This window comes from Octodon degus, unplaced genomic scaffold, assembly GCF_000260255.1.
Source record: "Octodon degus isolate 3935 unplaced genomic scaffold, OctDeg1.0 scaffold00013, whole genome shotgun sequence".
In the NCBI taxonomy this organism is placed as follows: Eukaryota; Metazoa; Chordata; class Mammalia; order Rodentia; family Octodontidae; genus Octodon; species Octodon degus.
Window position 1 is genome coordinate 22,458,488 of NW_004524589.1, and position 20,882 is coordinate 22,479,369.

The 20,882-nt window shown below is 35.4% G+C and overlaps 1 protein-coding gene across 1 annotated transcript in view; it reads right to left on the reverse strand.

Annotated features, from left to right (window-relative positions):
• Positions 1-2,885: 2,885 nt before the first annotated feature.
• Positions 2,886-20,882, reverse strand: part of LOC101591974 (ubiquitin carboxyl-terminal hydrolase isozyme L3) — a 64,212-nt gene continuing 46,215 nt past the window's right edge. Inside the window, exons 7-9 of the mRNA XM_004626285.1 lie at positions 12,442-12,517; positions 3,772-3,830; positions 2,886-3,110 (exon numbers count right to left, since the gene is read on the reverse strand). Coding sequence (XP_004626342.1) covers positions 3,027-3,110; positions 3,772-3,830; positions 12,442-12,517 — 219 coding nt within the window. The 3' untranslated portion in view covers positions 2,886-3,026. The remainder of the gene's footprint in view (positions 3,111-3,771; positions 3,831-12,441; positions 12,518-20,882) is intronic.

The following is a 20,882-nucleotide window of genomic DNA, read 5'->3' on the forward strand; positions in this document are numbered from 1 at the left end:
CTTCACTGTAGTTTTTTGTTGTTGTTGTTTTTACTGTATTTGATATAGGGTCTAAGCAGCTCAGACTCCTAGTGATCCTCATTTTCAGCACTGGGATTACAGGCGTGTGCCACCATGCCCAGTCTCTGGCCAGTTTAGTATGCCATGGGCGAGGCTGGCGTGACATGTGGTGCTGGGGATCAAACCCTGGTCCTTGTACTTGCCTAAGCAGGTACTTGATGTGCCAAGCTACCTCGCCAGCCCTGTCATTGTATGTTCTAAGTAATCTTAATTCATTCATTTTGTAAAACATCCTTCTGCTTAAATCAGGCATTCCCAAACACCTATCAATTATACGGTAAGGAATTGCTTATAATATGTAGTCTGAATTGTCTTTACAGACTCCTGTTATCTACCTGTAGTCTGCTTATAATCCTCGCCTATGAAGTAGGTGGAAGTCAGAGCTTCAGAATCACTACAATGAACAAAGAGAAAGATTTAGAATAATTTTTATTCAAAAGTAAAAACAAACAGGACTATGCATGACATCAAAGCAAAAGAGTGGCCTGGTTCCCTGGAACCAGGAAAATATGTCCCCTAAGTTAATGACCAATCTTCTACAATAGTTTTTATGCACTTTAAGGAGGTCAGATTTAGAAATCAAAAACAGGAAATCACAAAACATTCTCTATCTGAAAGAGTGTATTTCACACTTGGTTACTAGGAGTAATTTTGTGAAAATGCAAAGAACCTCATTGTATAATCTTACCAGAGAATCATATAAGATAAAAAATAATTAGTATTTGTTTAAGGCCTCTAAATTAATTTTTAAAAATTTAGTATATGTTTGCAGTACCTAGTGCTCACGCCTTGTGTGGAGGTGGCACCTGTACATAACACACCTTTGTGTGTGTGTGTGTGCGTGCGCATGCAGGGTCTCACTTCGCAGCTCAGACCTGTAGTGATCATCCTGTTTTCAGCCTCCCCAGCGCTGGGATTACAGATGTGTGCCACCACATCCAGGCTGAGCTATCTCACCAGCCCACGTGCCATTACTTTTACAATCTATTAAGAAATTATATAATAGAAGAAATCCAGCACAAGAAGCAGAAAACTATTCAGAAATATTTAATATACAAGATATATGTGTGTACAAAATGCAAACAATGTAACAAAAATACTTCATGGTTATTAGCATGACAAAAGAATCCTGTGCATACAGTTTTTTAAATTTTAGATTATTTCTTGATCCCTGTCACCACTTTATCCAGCCTCTCTTCATCATACAATGGTGGTAAAGTTAAAAATCTTTTGAAGTGACTTTCCTTATCATGGTGTATTTTTTCTAATTTACTGCTTCCCAAACTCAATATGAATCACTCAGGAATCATGTTTAAAATGCAGGTTCTAGGTACAAGGTCTAAAATTAATTTCTAACAGGTTCTCAGTTAATACTGATTTAACATTTCAAAAAACAGAGATCCAATTCACTCCGCAAGCCATTCTTTTAGAACACTGCTTTTTCTAAAAGACAGTTCTTGACATCCACATTAATTCAGTGAATCATGGGTGAACATCTACACTCAATTACTGCTCCAGAATTTCATTGCAGACAATCTAGCTGTCTACTACAGTTGTTCTAACTCAGCTGTATTTGAGGTAAAATGTGTATAGAAAGCGGCATATATTTTAAATGCGGAACCCAAAGTTTTGAGCAATGCATATACCTAAGAAACCACCACTCTCTCAAAAAGATGTAAAGCATTCCCATTCAAACCATCTTCTCTCATCCAACTTTCACCTTTCCACTGACTGCCAACTAGTGTGTGTGTGTTTCTGGTTTTGGTGGTGGGAACTGAACACAGGGCCTCTGGCATGCTGGGCTAGTGATGGTGACGTTATAGGTTTCTGGAACTGTGCTAGGTAAACATCTTTGACAAAGCTACTCCTCCAGCTCTGACCTATTCTTTAACTGAAGTTCTTCCTTTTTCAAAGTATACCCCCAACTCACTAACTTAGCTCCATCTGAATGGGTCTTACTTTTAACATCCAGCCATCAACCTCTCTCACTGAACTATAGAGGGATCCTCACAAATTTCTCTGCCTCTGTTCTTGCATCTTTCTCCCCCATTATTCTCAGTCTTGTCAGAGTGAATTTTCAAAACCATGTATCAAATCAAGCTACTTCTTGCTTAAACTAACCCAGTGGCTTACCATCACAAGCCTGGTTAAGTAATTTCAAGTGACTTTTCCTATATTATTAAGCGCCCCCTCCTCTGACCGTATCTCTTACTATTTTCTCGATTACTTTCTGTGTTCTGATCATAGGAACTTTTGCCCCGATCTCGTAACACAGCAAGATTTTCCTACATGAGAGACTCAGCATTCATTCTTCTTTTTGCTCTTCACTGCCACTTTTGTGAATGCCTACTCTTTATCATTCAGGGCTCAACTTCAAAGTCACATCTTCATAGAAACCTCCTTTGCAGCAAAATCTAAAGAATCTAATCACTCATTAACAGAAATCCTTGCTTAATTCTTCAAGTGGCATCTGTAGTTGGTAAGCATCTTTTTACATATTTGGCATGGATCTCTTCTTTCAAGAACATAATCTCTGTGACTGTGGAGCCTGTCAACAATGTTCACTGTTGTACCTCCTGCACTTGGAAGAGTGCCCATCTCATCATAAGATGTCCAACATGTATCACCTAAATAAATGTGCAAACATGGATGACAAATTGTTCATATTCTGCAGGTAAAAACTGTGTCTGGTGTCCCAAGACATGATCTCATGAAATTTAAAAAGAAGTCAAAATCTATTGCTAGTAATAAAACAAGATAAATCCTTCACAAAAAAGAAAGGTCAGAAAGAACTGCAGCTTTAACTTGGGGGAAAAAAATAAAGCACAGGTTAAGTCAAAGTTTAATTCACATAAAGTTTAATCAGTCAAGTTAATGAAAATATCAAAATTTTGGGGTTAGTGTATGGCAGCGAAAATTTAACTTCTGTTGTAAATAATACAGTATTTAGTGTTTCCATTGACAATCTATGCAGCAGAAAGAGCAATTGCATTAAATCTTAATTCGTCAGGATCACGTTCCATAAACTTCTTGCAAACTTCTATGGCATCCTATGGGGAAAAACAAGTATAACTTTTTAATTCAGAAATATCTCTTATTTACAAATGGTGATAAGAATTTCATATTCTCTACTTCATGGTAGAAAACAGTACTTTTAACCTGAAAATTATGTATTTCATGGATTAAAAGCCACATAACTTGTTATATTTCAAAATCTCTAAAATTAGGAATAAGATACAACTAATTAGATATCTCAGATTCAATGACATATGGGATATAATGAGCAACTCTTTCAATCTCAGTCTTATTTTTTTAAAATCTGACACCTAGTCATGTGAAGAGTGCTGGAAACTACTTCATTTACAGATTTTTTTTTTTTTTTTTCCCGGAACCAGGTATTGAACTCAGGCCCTTACACTTGCTAAGGCAAGCACTTATTCTACTGAGCCATCTCCCCAGCCCCCTTACATAGACTTTTTTTTTTTTTTTTTCCGGAACCAGGGTTTGAACTCAGACCCCAAGCGCTTATTCTACTGAGCCATCTCCCCGGCCCCCCCTTACATAAATTTTTAATGCTAATTAAAATTTTGTTTTTGAATTTTCTAAAATAAGCAAGGACAAAAAAATCCAAGTACAGAGAATTATTAGAGATATTTTAAAGATATCAAAAATATCAATAACACTTAAGCTGGGCCAAGATTTTATCTTTACCTCTAGTAAAGTCTCATCGCTAGTTTTCCCATGGTTAATTGGAAATGGTTTCCGCCCATCTGTGAAAAATAGACAAACAGTTAAGTACGTAGCTGTTATTATAATGTACTTTATCTTCCATTTTCCTCTTCCCGCAGTAAGACAAGAAGTTGAAACATTTTTTAAAAAAAATTTTTGTGGTGCTGAGAATCACACCTAGTGCCTCATTTGCGCTAGGCAAGTATTCTACCACTGAGCCTACAGCACAGAATAAGCCCAAAAGATTCTTTTTTTTTTTTTTTTGCGGAACTGGGGATTGAACTCAGGCCCTTGCACTTGCCAGGGAAGCGCTTATTCTACTGAGCCATCTCCCCAGCCCCAAAAGATTCTTTTAATGATATGTTTAAAGACGTGCTACTTACGCATTTTTACTATTAAAATTATTTACAATTTGTTTGCATGTTTAAAAGTCTGAATTATCTTTACAAACAGAATTTATTATATAAACAAAAATTGGCTGTAGTTTCCTACAAATACAGAAAATTTATAAGTAAAAACTTTAAAAGCTATGACTAGATTTTATACTTAGAAATATAAAAAATACACTTTTCAAGTAAATCAAGACTTCAAGACTGAAATGTTTTAATCAATGAAAAGGTGGCTTATATATTACTACTTATTGTATGTTGCCAATACAGTAACATGAAACAACTGCTCAAATAACCTAGGAGTATTTTACTGACTACCAAAATAGTTATCAAAATTCAATCAGCTTGAATAAATTAGGACTCTTTTGATATTATGAAAAAGTCAGAATTATGTAAACACACTATGCATCCACATCTATAATCACAGATGTTTTATTACTGATAGCTCATCAACTTCAATCCATTAAACACAGCCATTTCTAAAATTCCATAATTTTTAAGGTAGTAAAACCTTCTTAGTCAATAAGCATGCTGATAGACTTGGATTGGTAGATACTTTTAAGGAAAAATTGAATGAAAATAAACATAACTATATATATATATATATATAGACATTATCTCTGTAAATTATATTATCAGAACTTGTGATCTTTATTTTTTTGAATAGTGCTAGAATAAATTCCAAAATCCTAAAGAAACATATCCCAAAACTACAATGACTTGGATTAGCTCTTGAAGATTATAATTCTTAAATAACCATAAAGAAAATATTTTCACATAGACAAATACTATAATGAATACTGAGTTAACCACACTTCTATGAACATACTATGTTTCTACACTGCAATAAATATCTCTCAATAATATGCCACAAGGCAATTCCTTAAGATATCCTTTGGTGGCAAATGCTGTTTAAGAGCCCTTTTTGTTCTAGAGTTGTAAGAATCTGTTATTAAAATTGGGCTATGCATCCACATTTTTTAAATTAATTTTATTGAGAAACAAATAGCAATGAGACAGTTTCAAAACTGATTAGTAGGTCAGTCTCAATAATTAATACATTGCATAGCGTTGTCTTCGTAGTGACAACACTTATTCATAGTATAAGATGCAGACATGATATCCTGTGCAAACACTATTAGTACAAATCTTTCTTCTCACTGAATTAAGAGAAAGTAGCTGTGTATCTATCCTAGCTATTTTGTATATACAGATACAAAATGGTCCTTCATTTGTATCCCCTTTTTTTGTTTAGTTTTGTCACAGATGGGTATTTCATTGCCATTTAAATACTGTAGGTGCGTGAATTCAGCAAAATAATACAATATAGTCCAGTAGTTCATAACAGTAGGGGGTTATCTGTAGGACTGGCAATGTTAGAAGTTGTTGACTTGTGGGCTGCCCCATTTTATACTGTTGTATTAACTTCTACATAAAAGTAAAGTATAAGTAATGTAGGTTTCTTGCTTTTAACCAAACTATTAATATATATTTTTCTTGGTTCCTATCATTTATTTTTTGGTATTATACATTAAATTCTAGTAAGACATTTTCCTTATTTGCAGCTGTTTAAAGTAGAATATAATTAATTTTAAAAACAATCTTATAGACTAACATAATAAAATGATCTTGAAATGTGAAAAGAATACAAACAAAATGAAATCATATAGCGGGCTGGAGAGATGGCGCAGTGGTCTAAAGCACCTACTTAGAACAAGCTTAGCAAAGCACGGGGACCGCGGTTCAATCCCCCAGCACCACATGCCAGCCAGCGCCGCCCCCTGGTGGGCTGAGCTGGCCACACACACACACACACACACATAAATAAATAAATAAAATTAAAAAAATCATATAGCATTCTGCCACAAGAGCAGTTCAGAAAAAATATTAATTATGATTTCTACTGTTTGTGTAGCTCTAAGGTTGGCTACCTATAGCCCACAAGCCAAATCCAGCCTGTAGCCTATTTTTACATTCTCTTAAATTAAGAATGGTTTCTACATTCTTAAAGAACATAAAATAAGTGGAAGAATAAATAACAGAAATAATGTGTAGCCCGGGGGCCAGGGAGATGGCTCAATAGAATAAGTACTTGCCTGGCAAGTGCAAGGACCTGAGTTCAATCCCTGGTTCCGCAAAAAAGTAATAATAATAATAATGTGTAGCCCATAAAACCTAAGATATTTACTACTTACCACATGTTCCTGTCTTAAAAATATTACCAAAACACAGTAAAATCTAAAAGTTGCCACTATTTCAATCACAGCATTTGGCTAAAACTTTGGGTATAATTTAAGTAAACGTGTATCTTAAGATAATATACACTCCCTCTAAGTCAAGAAAAAGCTGTACCATACAGATGGGTTATGTGTCACCCCTGCCAAGCTTGGTCTAATTGGGCTGCAGCAGTTATGAGATGGACAGAAAAGAGGATAGTACACTACCTCCTTGGCTGTGACTAACCACCTAATTCATTCAGATGTTGTTCTTCAGACAGTTTGTGTAAAGATGCCAAAACACCCCAACACAAACAAGAAACTAAAGCCAGGCTCGGGGCTGGAGAGATGCCTCAGTGGTCTAAGTGCCTGCCCGGCAAGCGCAAGGACCCCAGGTTTAATCCCCAGTACTGCATGCCATGCTTGCCCCAGAACCATGGGTACACCATGCAGGCCACCGCCACCAGGCACAGTGGTGCATGCCAGTAGTGTTAGCGCTGGGGAGGTTGAGGCAAGAGGATCACTATGAGTCTGAGCTGCATAGTAAGACCCTGTACCAAAGAAATAAATAAGTGAAAGAATTAAAAAAAAAAAAAATTAAAGCCAGGCATGATGGTACATGCCTGTAATAGAAGGCCCTCAGGAGGCTAGGGCAGGAGGATTAAAGAATCAAGGCCAGCATGCACAACTTAACAGGGTTCTATTTCAAAACAAAAATACAGAAAAGGCCAGTAACATAGCTCAGCAGCAGATCTCTTACCAACATGCAAGAGGTCCCCCCTTGGATTCAATACTCATTAATACACACACACACACACACACACACACACACACACACAAATTACATAAATATCAAAAAAGCTATCACTGGGCATTTGAGAAATGCAGATTAAAAGTACACTGAGATTTTAATTTATCCCAGAAAGAGTGGCTATCATCAAGAAATCAAAGATCAAATTCTGGCCAGGCTGCAGCATAAAAGGAACCCTTCTACATTTTAGTGGGAATGTAAATGAGTATAGCCACTAGAAATCAGTAGAGATTCCTCACAAAACTAAAACCAGAAATTCCATTCACAAATGCACACCCAAGTTTATAGCAGCACAACTCATAACAGCTAAATTTTGGAAGTGGACTATATGTCTATCAACAGATGAACAGACCCAGAAAATGTGGCATTTATACACAGTGGAGTATTATTCCATCATAAAGAAGAGCAAACTTGAGTCATGTGTAGCCCAAGGGATGCACTTTGAAATCATACTGTTAGTTTTTCCTTTGTTTGGTGGTACTGGGATTGAACTTGGGACCTTGTGCTTGCTAGGCACATGCTTATGCTGCTGAGCTATATCCCTGGCTCCATACTGTTAGTGAAGTAAATCAGACACACACTCTTATATGAGAAATCCAAAATATAAATTAAGAGTGACATACGAGATCATAGGAAGATAGATCCTTTGCAAAAGGGGAGTTGGGAGGGAGGAGGTAAAAAAAAGAATTGAGATGTATTATGTACATGTACCAACTACCTGTGAGAAATGTAATTATGCACTGTGAACACATACCAATAAAACTAACAATTAAAAATTATTGACATTCAGTGACAGTCAACATGAATGATGAAACTTTACGAAATAAAAACTATACAGAAATAAACACTTTCATATTCAAGGCTTCAAGTCTGATATCGTGTTGCATCAAATAAATAAAATTCATAGAACTGCAGAATCTTTTCAAATTATGTGTAACAAATTTGTAAAACCTGAAATGAATTTAAATACAGAGTTAAAGAAAAGTCTCAGAGACCATAACAAAAGACAAGGATGAAAAATAGTAGAGAAAAGAATTAGAAGTTCCAAAGGGGACATTTCAGAAAACTAGAACAAAGGAAAACGAGAAGCCCAAAGAAGGAAAATGTCCCATACTGAAACTCGAGTTTCTAGACTGACAGGAGGCCCTGAAGACCAAAACCTCTGATGAAAACAGATCTTAAGGAAGACTGCCACAAAACATCAGCAGCTTTGGATAAAGAAAAGACCCTACTCGATCCCCAGGGCCACCAACAAAACAGACCCAGGATTTTGCAGGGTTTTGCAAGATGCAAATATATACAAAGTATACAAAGGGTCACATAACAACTGGAGGTTTCTTTATAGCAACTCAAGTAAGCTAAAAGACAATATTCTGAAAGAAAACTGTTCTTCAGCATGAAACTTTAGAAATGCAAGTTCAACATCAAAGTGTTTTTACTTCCCTCACAACTTTCCTTTACTAAACTGCTGGAAGAAGATACTACAATAAAATGAAGAAGTAAACAAAAAAATAAAGGGGACATCACATCCAGGAACAGGAACCTGAACAGAGGAGCAAGTCTAGCATAACTAGGAGATAGCTCATGATGATAAATGTGTACAAGAGAACACTGAGTGATAGCTCTAAGAAGAAGCTAACAGAATGCCAGATATTCCAGTTATTGAGAAATGCAGACCAAAAGAAAAGAGCTTAGGAAAAACTTAGTATTAAATACACTTTAAGTTTTCAAGAAATGTGATGACAGGGGAAATTTTAATCAATGTACTAGCAAAGGGCCACTTCAAACTTGTATTCTTTTTTTTTTTTTTTTTTGCAAGAGTACAAGATAATATTAAAACAGAAAAATTACAAATGATACAGAATTTCACTAAACAAATTAATATGAATTTCAGTGTTTGTTGTACTGCACAGTGTTGTTTTCAAATTAGTTGTTCATATTACCAGATATACGTATGTAAAAGAATTTTAAAAAGGTGACAAATTAAGCCACCAACTGCTCCTTTCCATAGATCAGCAGAAATCCACAGTGCTAATATTCTTAAAATTTATATACATTTTAACTTTTTTGAAATATATTCCAATTAGAAAAAAATAAAAATAAAAAAATAAAATAAAATAAATACATTTTAAAAATAGCAACCAAACAAAATAAAAAGCTAAAAAAGACCATTATAAACTCTGGCAAAATTTTATAAAATTAAAAAGAAAAGTATGTTACTCAAGACTCACCTGAGAATAATGTTTCTACAGATGAAATAAGATAAATATCAACTCTTAATGACATTAAGAAAATAGGGGGAAAAGCATGTATATTGTGGTTGGAAAAGAAGAGCACGAAAAGGCTATTTCTCTCTCCAAATATGATGATACTGCACTAAACCTCACACTGGAAATAAAACCCTGTACAAAATATCTGAAACCATTTTTAGATGGGAAGTCACTAAGTAGAGCCCTAACAGAATGCCAGCATTCTGCCAGGGGACACTGTCTGTACCCAGTGAGTATAGAAAAAAAAGGAACCCAAGGAGGGCAAAATAGTCTAGTTGAGAATTCAAAGAAGCTGAAGCAGCAGGATTTGCAAAATACCAGAGAGCAAGCTTTAGAGGGCTCTTATTTTCTCGGGGCCAGGCCAGAACCCATGAGCTGTGTTGAACTGGGGACCACTGGGATGGGGATTACGACTGAACTTGAAGTAACATGTCTGTACAGAGAGGAAATGGGTACATTAGAAAAATACACATGGATTCATGGTTCATGGAAGCAAGTTTTCCCACTTTCACAGAAAAGGGAGTCATGATGCAGAAAACACTATGTGCAATCTGTACTATAGACAGAATTAGTAGTGATTCTGTGTTTCTTTGATACTTATCTTGCACTGCTAGGGATCAAACCCAGGGCATCATGCATGCTAGGCAAGGGCTCTACAACTGAACTATACCTTCAGCCCAGAATTAGAACTGATATAAATGAATGCTTTTTAATATAAAGGCAGAGAAACATACAACTGAGTTTGCATGTAAACCCATATTCACATATGTGGGCTCATATATGCAATATATACAATTATTTCCTAGCTCTGTCTTCTGAGTGGGCCTAGAAGCACTAAAATCTGAGCAGCCAGGAGCACATCTAGCAGTGCAATCGTGTTCCAAGTACCATTTCCACTAAAAGGAATAAGGGTTCTTTAGCGACATGGCAGAACACAGGACAAGGAAACAGAAAACAAAAGATAGGCCCAACATATCTTGCTCTACCTAAAATTACTCAAAGAATAACAATGCCATAACAAAAGGATACAAGAGCTAGCTTAAACGTAAAATATGAGTCCATTCTGATATGACTGATTGAATGAATGAATGAATGAATGAATGAATGAGAAAAGTTTCTAATGTTGAAGGAATTTTTTTTAAATCACCTTTGGTAACCACTATAATATAATTAAGTCAGTCAAGAATTATCACTGGTGGGACCGGCCAAATGGCTCAGTGGATTAAAAGTGCCTGAAAGAAGGTGCAGGGGCCGAGGATTTGATTCCCAGGCCTACCATGCCAGCTCCACCCCTGGGGCATGCTGAAATGGCTATTGAAACTGGGTGTGGTAGAGCACACCTGTAATCCCAGCTCTTAGGAGGCTGTAAACAGGCAGATCACTACGAATTTGATCTAGTAGTGAGACCCTGAACACCCTTGTAGACCCTTCCCTAAAATACAAAAAAAAAAAAAAAAGAATTATCACTGGTTACTAAATACAGTAGATAAAAATTTGATGAGAAACTACATATTTAGTGTCTCAAAGTATCTGAAAATTACTTCTTCATCAATGACTTATTTGTAGTATAGAAGTAAGTCAGATGCCATCTAAACTAAATGACAAAAGTTAACATTACCAGTAATAAGAAATTGACACGACCTCCAGACACAATGCACTGAGAACATAACGTCACTTCTCAGGTAGTTAGGCTAAAAATGCTTAGATTGTGAGGAAATAGACAACTCTGCTTCCAGAAAGACACATGAATTCCCAGTGACTGCTACACCTATCCCCGTATGGATGTTGGAGACCAAATGAAACGTATCTTCCAAAATCACCTCCCATTACAATGACTTCATTTTAGTTTGAATCCTACTTGGTTCACTATTGTAAACAACCTTCCACACTATATACTTTTATAAATACTATACTGTGGCCTTTCTTTTCTTTGGTCTCTTCAGTAACTCTATTTCTTTTAAATAAAGTGTATGATTCTATTTCTATATTTCAAATACAAAACTCATCTGAATTTCACAGATCACATGTATAGTGATGAACTGAGTTGTTTTAGAACTCTTCTCACTTTAAGAAAAATAAAAGTGGCAAGTTCATACATATCTTGCAAGTGGGAGAGAAATAAAAAATGACAAGTAGAACTCCTGAAAAAATTTTGCTCCTTTTTGTTGTTGTTGTTTCTTGTTTTGGATTTTTCAACCCAAAAAAGTCATGTGCAGAAGAACAAGGACGACTCATTGTTAGTACTGTATACTAATGAAAAATTACATAAGAAGCTTTTTGTATTTGAATAATTCAGTTGAAATTATGTTGCTCTGTTCCATTATGTTCTCAAATGGTCCACCCACAGAACTTCCTTTAAAAAAAGAAGGAAGGACATTCAGGTATAGGCCAAAATATCAAGTACAAACTATGGTACATTGATATTTGCCTAAGGAAAACATAAACATCAGACAGCATACATAGGGACAGTACACAAGCCTGAAAACCAGTGATACTCATTACTGAATACAAAACTTGATATATATAGATAGATAGATAGATAGCATAAAGACAATTCACCCAGATATTGAATTTAACTACTTAAATCTGTACTAACTACTTAGTAGTAGTTAAACAGTACTAACTACTTAGTACAGATTGCCAAAATAATTTACAGAGGGGCCAAGGAGATGGCTCAGTAGAATAAGCGCTTCTCTGGCAAGTGCAAGGGTCTGAGTTCAATCCCTGGTTCTGACAAAAAAAAAAAAAAAAAAAAAAAAATTTACAGAAGTTACTTATAATGGCTTTTTCTTGCTTTGCTAAAATGTAAATGTGATATTTAAATGTTCTTGAACATCAAAAATTCAGTTTAAAAAAATCAACTCAATTTTATAGGGCAATTAACTTACATAAACAACAAATAGTAGCAACCCTATTATTATAGAGACTTTCACATTGTTTACCATATAAATTAAAACAGTTCTTACCTAATTCATAGAGATGCCCATCTACATGAACTAATGCAATAAAATGAAGGTCTACTTTTTCATCTATATTTGGTGCCTGGAATGGGAGGGAAAAATACATATTAAATACATCAGTTGTCAAACAAATGAATCAAGTACACAAACATCTACAAAGAATATCAAATGATATGAGAACACTGATCCCATATAATTTCAAGCTTAATCCTTGATATAGTGGGCAAAGTAACCATACCTAAGTTTGTAAAAAATGTGTTCCTCATCAACATGAAATGAAAAACAACTATAGAAGCAAACTGTCCTTAGCCTCAGCTGATCTAACAAGCCAAGTCCTGCTAACCATGGAAGCCCCCTGCCTAACCCCGTGCCTAGATAATCATAGAACAAAATAAATTGTGCTGATTCTAGAATCCAAAGGCTTACAAATGAATAGATGCAAGAAAACAACCCTAAAATTCAGAGGGAGAGAAAAGAGTCAAAACAAAGTACTACCATAAAGTCTATGATTTTTTTCTTTCATTTTTAATGAATAATTTGAAATTTAAGCTCTAAATAGGTTTTTGTAGCTTAGCAAATCAATTTACATGAGCAATATTTATATTTCTTAGATATTAGATATTCAAATAATTTATGTGAGGTCAATACACTGATTAGCCAGTACTTTGTCTGATATACAGTAAGTACATGGCTAACGCAAGTATGTGTTAGCTACATATCAAATCTATGTGGCTTGAAATGAAGAACTATTAAATACAAACATTAATTTTTCAAGTAAAACTTCTCAAGAGGCATAAGTCAAATTATAACCCACATTATCTAATAATCCTTTTAAGTAATATTCTACTATCCTAACACAAAAACCTATACTTTTTTTTTTTTTGCGGAACTGGGGATTGAACTCAGGCCCTTGTGCTTGCCATAGAAGCGCTTACTCTCCTGAGCCATCTCCCTGGCCCCCTATACTTTTCTTATCTCAAAGCTATGTATTTTTTGTTTGTTTTTGTTCCTTTTGTGGTACTAGGGATTGAACTCAGGACCCTGTGCGTGCCAGGCAGGTGCTTATTCTACTGAGCTATCTCCCCAGCCCTCTAAGTGATATATGTATTGTAAAGTAGTTGTAATATAAAGTTTTCTGGTGCAGTTATTAAAAAGTAAACAATACCACCATTTCTACTCATTACTGTATTTTACGATTTACAGAATGCTGATAAAACATTAATCAACATAGCAACTCATGTAGTCTCTCATTCTTTTGACACTATTTCCCTCAAGCTATAAAGGGAAGAAACTTAGAATAAACTGATGTGGTAAATCAACTCTTCCTAACCCTAACATCAACCCAGAACTGAAGAGTTCCACATCAGTAGGGTTCAAAGTTATCTAGCTTTACTACTGCTTCTCCTCCTCCATGGTCCCTTCTTGAGGCAGCACCTCCATTACAAGAAACTGCCTAACTCTGTGGTAGTCCAGCCCATAGTTAATTCTGATAAGAATTATCTCTCATATTGAGGCTAAAATGTGTCTCCCTGTGAGTTTCACCACTCTGCAAAAAAGTCCAGTCCTTCTTGAATATGATATTTCTTCAAATATTTCAAGTCTGTAATAGCAAGTTCCCTTATTCTTCTAGTCAGGGAATCAAAAAATAGTAGATATCATTCAATCCAACACCCTGTGTTTATCAATGACTTGAAGAGCAATTTGCAAATTATAAATTCAATTCTGTGGCAAAGTGCTAGAATGAATGGGCCAGCCAAATAGTTCAGTGGACTAAAGCACCTGCAAACAGGAGCAGAGGCCAGGGGCTCGATCTCTGGGCCTGACCTCCTGGCCCTGCCCCAAGGCACGCCGAGACAGCAATTGAGACTGCGTGTGCTGGCGCGCGCCTGTAATCTCAGCTCTTGGGAGGCTGTAAACAGGTGGGTCACTATGAGTGCAATCTAGTAGTGAGACCTGAACACCCTGTAAACTCTTCTCCTCGCCAAAAAAAAAAAAAAGTACTAGAATGAATTCCTCATTTGATTAGGAAAAAAATTTCAATGGAATACTACTCAGACATAAAGAAGAATAAAATTGAGCTTTTTATAGTTAAATGGATGCAACTTGAGACCATACTCATAAATGAAATAAGTCAAACTTACATGTATAAACATTGCATTGTCTCCCTGCTGTGAGAAACTAAAAGAGTAAATAAGTTCTAACATGTAAAATAGATATTATGAAATGAGAAGAAATTGTTCAAGGGGAAAAAGAAACTATAATGGGTAAAAAAAAAGAGACTGTAAAAAGGGAAAAGGGACAAAATGCAAGTCAGTGATACTATTACTGTCCCTTAGATCACTAAAAAGGAAGGTTTGTACTAATATCAACTGGAGAAAATTTATGTCCATATCCTGTACCCCAAGCAACTACTTTAATAACACATAATGTACTAGTTATTGTTATTCTATTATTTTATTAATTGTTTTACCTTTTTTCCATAAAATATTTTATTCATTTTAAGACAATTCTCCAACATAATATGAAATATTTTAAATCTTTTCAGATACTGTTTTTAATAAATTACTACTTTAACTTCTTTTAAGAATTATGTATCATAAATTTGTATGTTTCATACTTCACCAGTAAATAAACCATGCTAGAGATAACAGCAATACTGCTGCAGTCAGAAAACTGATTATTCAACTTCTGAGAGCTTTGAGTTTCTTACTCACTTTGAGATTTAAATGAAATGTATCAAAATACTTCAAGTGTTATATAAGGCTTATGTATTTGCACTATTATGTTTTCACAAATAAAATTACCAAATATAGTGGCTCAAAATTGTGTCATTGTATTTTATCCAAAAGTGCATACAAAAATTTCAGAACGCTAAAGTAAGCATGAAGAATCTTCAACCTATTATGAAACCTCAAAACTTTTCAGCATCTATAAAACTTCAATGTCTATTATGAATCATTTCCTTTAATCAACTTCACTTAACCTGAGGGTCTAAAATCTGCAGTTATGGGGCTGGAGAGATGGCTCAGTGGAATAAGCGCTTCCCTGGCAAGCGTAAGGGCCTGAGTTCAATTCCCAGTTCCAGCAAAAAAAAAAAAAAAAAAAAAAAAATCTTAAAAAAAAAAAATAAATAGGGGCCAGGGAGATGGCTCAGTGGAATAAGCTCTTCCCTGGCAAGCATAAAGTCTTCTACTTCAAAAAAATGACCAACAAATTTTCAGAAGACAAAAGAACAGAAGTTATGGATTAGATAACTTTGCTTGTATATTAATTCCTTATTTTAGCATATAGTATTTTTTTAGTTACCTCAAAGAATTAAAAACTAATATATCAATTAGAAATTAAATAATAAATATAAATGTAATCTTTCAAAACATTCAAATTTAATATATATGATACTAAATACATACCAGGCACTGTTCTAAGTGATATATATACATACATATATATAGATAGATAGATATAGATAGATATAGATATCACCATATAAAACCAATGAGGTAATTACATTCATCTTACTCTCAAGAAGGCTAGACAGAGAGGTATTTAGTAATAGTAACATTTTCTAGGCTAACAACTAGACATGACAGACCCTAGAATAAAACTCAGGCAACGTGGCTCCTGATCAATGTTCTTATCCATATTGCTATGAAAATATGAGGCTATCAGGCAGTGGAATTAATATGGAAATACTAATATTAACATTACATTGAAGATATAAAACTGGAAATGTTAAAATTTACATGTTCCCTCATATTTACGATGCTTTTAAGTACAAAAAATTTTCATATTTACAATTAGGCCAATTGTGCCCTAGTCACAATTTACAAAATTAGATTTTACCCTGTTCACCTTGTAGTTCTTACTATATCAAACAGCATATAGCACATTTGAAAAGCAACAAATATCAAATAGATAAATGAATAAAAAGACAAATGAATGCTGTAACTCAATGATGATAATGAAACAGAGACTTCAGTTTGTATCTACTTGGCACAAATGAAAGGCTACTGGACAATCACATTGATGTTTGGTGGAAGCAAATGTTTAAGAAAAAGTGTTGAAACTCCACTTCATAGTTTGAATACAGCTCTGGAAAGGCAAATAAAGGGGAGGAAAGAGTGTTCAACATCAACTTCTGTTTTTAAGTGTTAAAATGTTTGTCCAATAAAATTTTCCCTGGCTTCAAAAGTCATGATATACAGAAATGTCAAATTTCTTATAACATATGGTACACACCAAAACTTTCAGATACTGCATTTCTAAGACAGGTTCTGCTAAACCAGTCAATACTTTTTAACAGTGTAAATCAGAAAGACAAGAGTTATAGTTGCTTAGTTCTGCAGTTTATTTCAAGTATGATAATTACTAAAATTCCATAATCAACCTCAACATTTAAGATAATTATGATTACAAAAACAAATGTACTTTTTAGTAGTTTGCTGATATTTTTAAGTTACCAAAGAGAAATCATAGAATTTGTGGGAAGCCTGTATCAATACACAAAGAGAAAATCTTCAGCTTCTACTTGGAAAAGATCTTTAGAAACCGAATAGGCAGGGAAGATCGGATCAAGATTAAACCAAGTACCTGAGCCACCTCAGGGAATAAAATAGCTTAGATGAAACACCCTACACCGTGAGGGATTTAGATTGAGGACAGAGTAAGTAAAGTGACCCCAGAGCACGGCAAGGCACGTCATGCTCAGAAATATGGAGAAAAAAAAAAAAAAAAAGTAATAGATGACAAAGAACTCAGAAAGTACATAGCATTTGTTGACCTGAGTCAACTAAATGAAATCAGAAAGCTGAAGGTTAAGAAAACACATATTCACTTTAACAACTGACAGGAACTTAAACATTATCACAAATGTGGATCAGTACACATCAAAAGGCAGGCAACCTTATGTTTGCAGAATATGGAGTGGGAAGATGGATGTTCACCAAGGTAGTGGGGTGAAAGTCAAGCTAGACTGCAAAGCATATAGGTATGCTTGCAATCTTATTGGGGAGAAAAAGCTAATGGCTGAGTGAATCAAGAGAAAGCATTTTCAAGACTGAAGACGTTTAGAGAAAAATAAATAAAAAGACTGCCCTTGTCACTGGAAGAAGAGATGGAAGATTGACTACACTTACAACAGAATGGAGACCCAAAGATGGTAGGCGTAAGAAGGGTCGCCAGCGACGAAGACGGAGAGATGGACTGGTAGCCTTTGCAGGGCCTACATGGTTACGTTTGACCCAGGGCAGGGATGCATGGTGACACAATGATGAGGCCTTCGTTCTGCAGTGGCTAGAATGAGGCTGTGATGAAGATGGCGAGGAGGACTACATAATTAAAAAAGAGAATATTTTACTTAGACCACGTTACTGGGTGATCATTTATGTTTAAAAGCAACGTATGGTCATACTTGTATTCATATGCTCTAGTACTTTTAATAATCCTAATCTTTAAAGATGACATATGAATATTGGTTAAAAAAGGAGCAAAGGGGAAATATATAACCAAGCAATGGATCAGGTTATATGCCTTAGCTTCTGTCAGTGTACATCTGAAGTATCAACATAGCCTCATTTTATAGTAGACTCATGGAACTGAATATTTAAAAGCCACTAAAATGGAATTATTGTATCAATTTTTTAAAAAAATGTTAACACATATAACCCATGTAACACATACAAAACACATAAAGACTAATGGGTAGAAGAAAAGGACACAGTGATAAGCAATGATAAAAATAATTCCTGCTAAGGAGAAAAACAACAATAACCTTTAAAATATAAGCAAGGGTAAAATTAGCTTCCTCATTTGATAATCTGAATCTATTATCAGGTTATTTATGCTGGCAAGTTGCCTGGAAAATATTCTGGCCTATTTATGATCTTTTAGTAAACAATGTTATTAATTAAAATGTGTATCATTTACTTGGGCATTCTATTAAGCCCTTTAGATATACCAACTCATTTACACTCTATGTAACCCCCGAGATAGATTCAACTATTACCCTTTACAAATGGACTCAGTGACAAACCAGCATCACACTGCCTGTAAGTGGTAGAGCTGAGAATGAATCCTACAAAGCTAGGTTCAGTTTCTAAAGTTCAGCAGTCTTCCTTTTATTTCAGTGCTGGAGATAGAGCCCAAGGCCTAGAGCATATGCTAAATATACTTTTACCAGTAAGCTACATCACTGACCTAAGTCCAATGATTGTAATCACTATGTCTAACCTATACAACCAAGAGAAAGACTTTAATGTTAACTTATCAGATCCAATTCTAATAAGCAGAGGAGTAATTATCTCTTTTTTTTTTTTTTTTTTAATTTTAGAAAAGGGTCTACAGCGTGTTCTAGTTCTCACTACTAAATTGGACTTGGGCCGGGAAGATGGCTCAGTAGAATAAGCACTTCCTTAGAAAGTGCAAGGGCCTGAGTTCAATCCCCGGTTCCACCAAAAAAAAAAAAAAAAAGATATAAATTGGACTTGTATTGATCCGCCTGCTTACAGCCTCCCAAGAGCTGGGATTATAAGCATGTGCCAACACGCCCAGTCTCAACTGCCATCTCAGCACACCCCGGGGACGGGGACAGCACGGCAGGCCTGGGGATCGAACCTCCGGCCCCTGCACCTGCTTGCAGGTGTTTTAATCCACTAAGCTATTTGGCCAGCCCAAGCAGAGGAGTAATTCCCATAAAGGTTACATATCTGAAGAATGACCCATTAGAATACTACTGTACTATGAAAGACAAATCTGGCCCAATAGCTTTCGGCAAAATACACATTGGTACAAAATCTAACATATTAAATAAAAATAATTCAATATGACAAAAATTATAATTATAACCCTGAAAAAAAATACTAAGAACAGAGAAGTAAGGTCTTTCTTAGTAATAACAAATTTCACTAATCTGAATCTAGGCTCTAGGAAGATGAGTTTTTCTTTGAATGATTTTTAAAACCCTTTCAATCTTAAAAATTCTACGATTGTAGCTGGTACTCTTTCTCATCTATATATGTACCACATAAACCTAAAATAACACCACAATTTTGAAGCAGGTTGAAAAAAATATGCTTTAGGGGCCGGCCAGATAGCTCAGCGGACTAAAGCACCTGGTTTTGATCCTGGCATGCTGTGCCGGCCCCATCCCAAGGGTGCACTGAGACAGCGACAACTGAGACTGGGTGTAGTGGCACCCACCTGTAATCCCAGCGCTTGGGAGGCTGCAAACAGGAGGATCATTACGAGTCCAATCTGTGTAGTGTGACCCTATAGACCCTGTACTAAATACAGAAACAAACAAACAAACAAATAAAAGATAAAATATGGCTGAAGCCAGGCCTGGTGGCACATGCCTATAATCCTAGCACTTGGGAGGCGAGTCAGGAGAACTGTGAGTTCAAGACCAGCATGGGCTACAAAGTGAGCTCAGCGCCAGCCTAGCTTCATGCATAGTGAGACCCTGCCTCAAAAGTAAACAATTTATTAACTTAAATGTATATCATTTATGTGAGCATTCTTTTAAGCCCTTTAGATATACCAACTCATTTACACTAAGTTGAGACTACTTCTGTTGTTCATAAATACATAAGTGAATCATAAACTTGGCTATCTGTGGTAATATAGGTATATATAATGAAGTGTCTTCTCTCACAGACATAGTCCAATCTGAGATATGTTACATTTGATCTGATTACATTTAAGTAAGAGGGAGACAGAAGGAAAAAACAAGAAATTAATGAAAGAGAAAAAGAAATGGAGCGTGGAAGGGCAGACTACTAAACCACAGTTGTGGGGCCGGGCAGATGGCTCAGTGGAATAAGCACTTCCCTGGCAAGCACAAGGGCCTGAGCTCAATCCCCGGTTCCACAAAAAAAATAAAAAAAAAATAAACCACAGTTGTACAGAAAGATTAGGATAGATAGATTAGGATAGATAAAACAAGAAAGGTATTCCTGGAAAAAAAAATTCAGTGTAAAAAAAAGAACAAAAATAAGAATAAGTACAGCATTTAGAAGAATAGATTGTCAAGTCTGGGATTTGATTCAACTTCAAGTATTGGTAGCCTTTTTTCTTTTGGTACTATTAAAGAAAAAAATTAAAACTTTCAGGGCATAATTTCAAATTTATAGTTACAAAACTAGAAATAATGGAAGATAGATCTGCCCATGACATTTTACCCATATTTGTTTTGTCATCTCTACTTACATTCTTTTCCTTTCATCCTGAACTACTGAGGATAAATCATGTTCCTCACGGCCCTGTGCCCTTAAATACAATTGTTTCTCAGTATCCACAGGGGTCTGTTATACCCTAAGCCACCTCTATTCATCAGGCTTGACATATGTACAGCCATTTTATATTTCAGTTGCCATGGCCATGGTCTACATAACTAACTGTGTACGGTTGATTAACCGCCGCCCCAGTAACTGTCTTGATACACACTCACC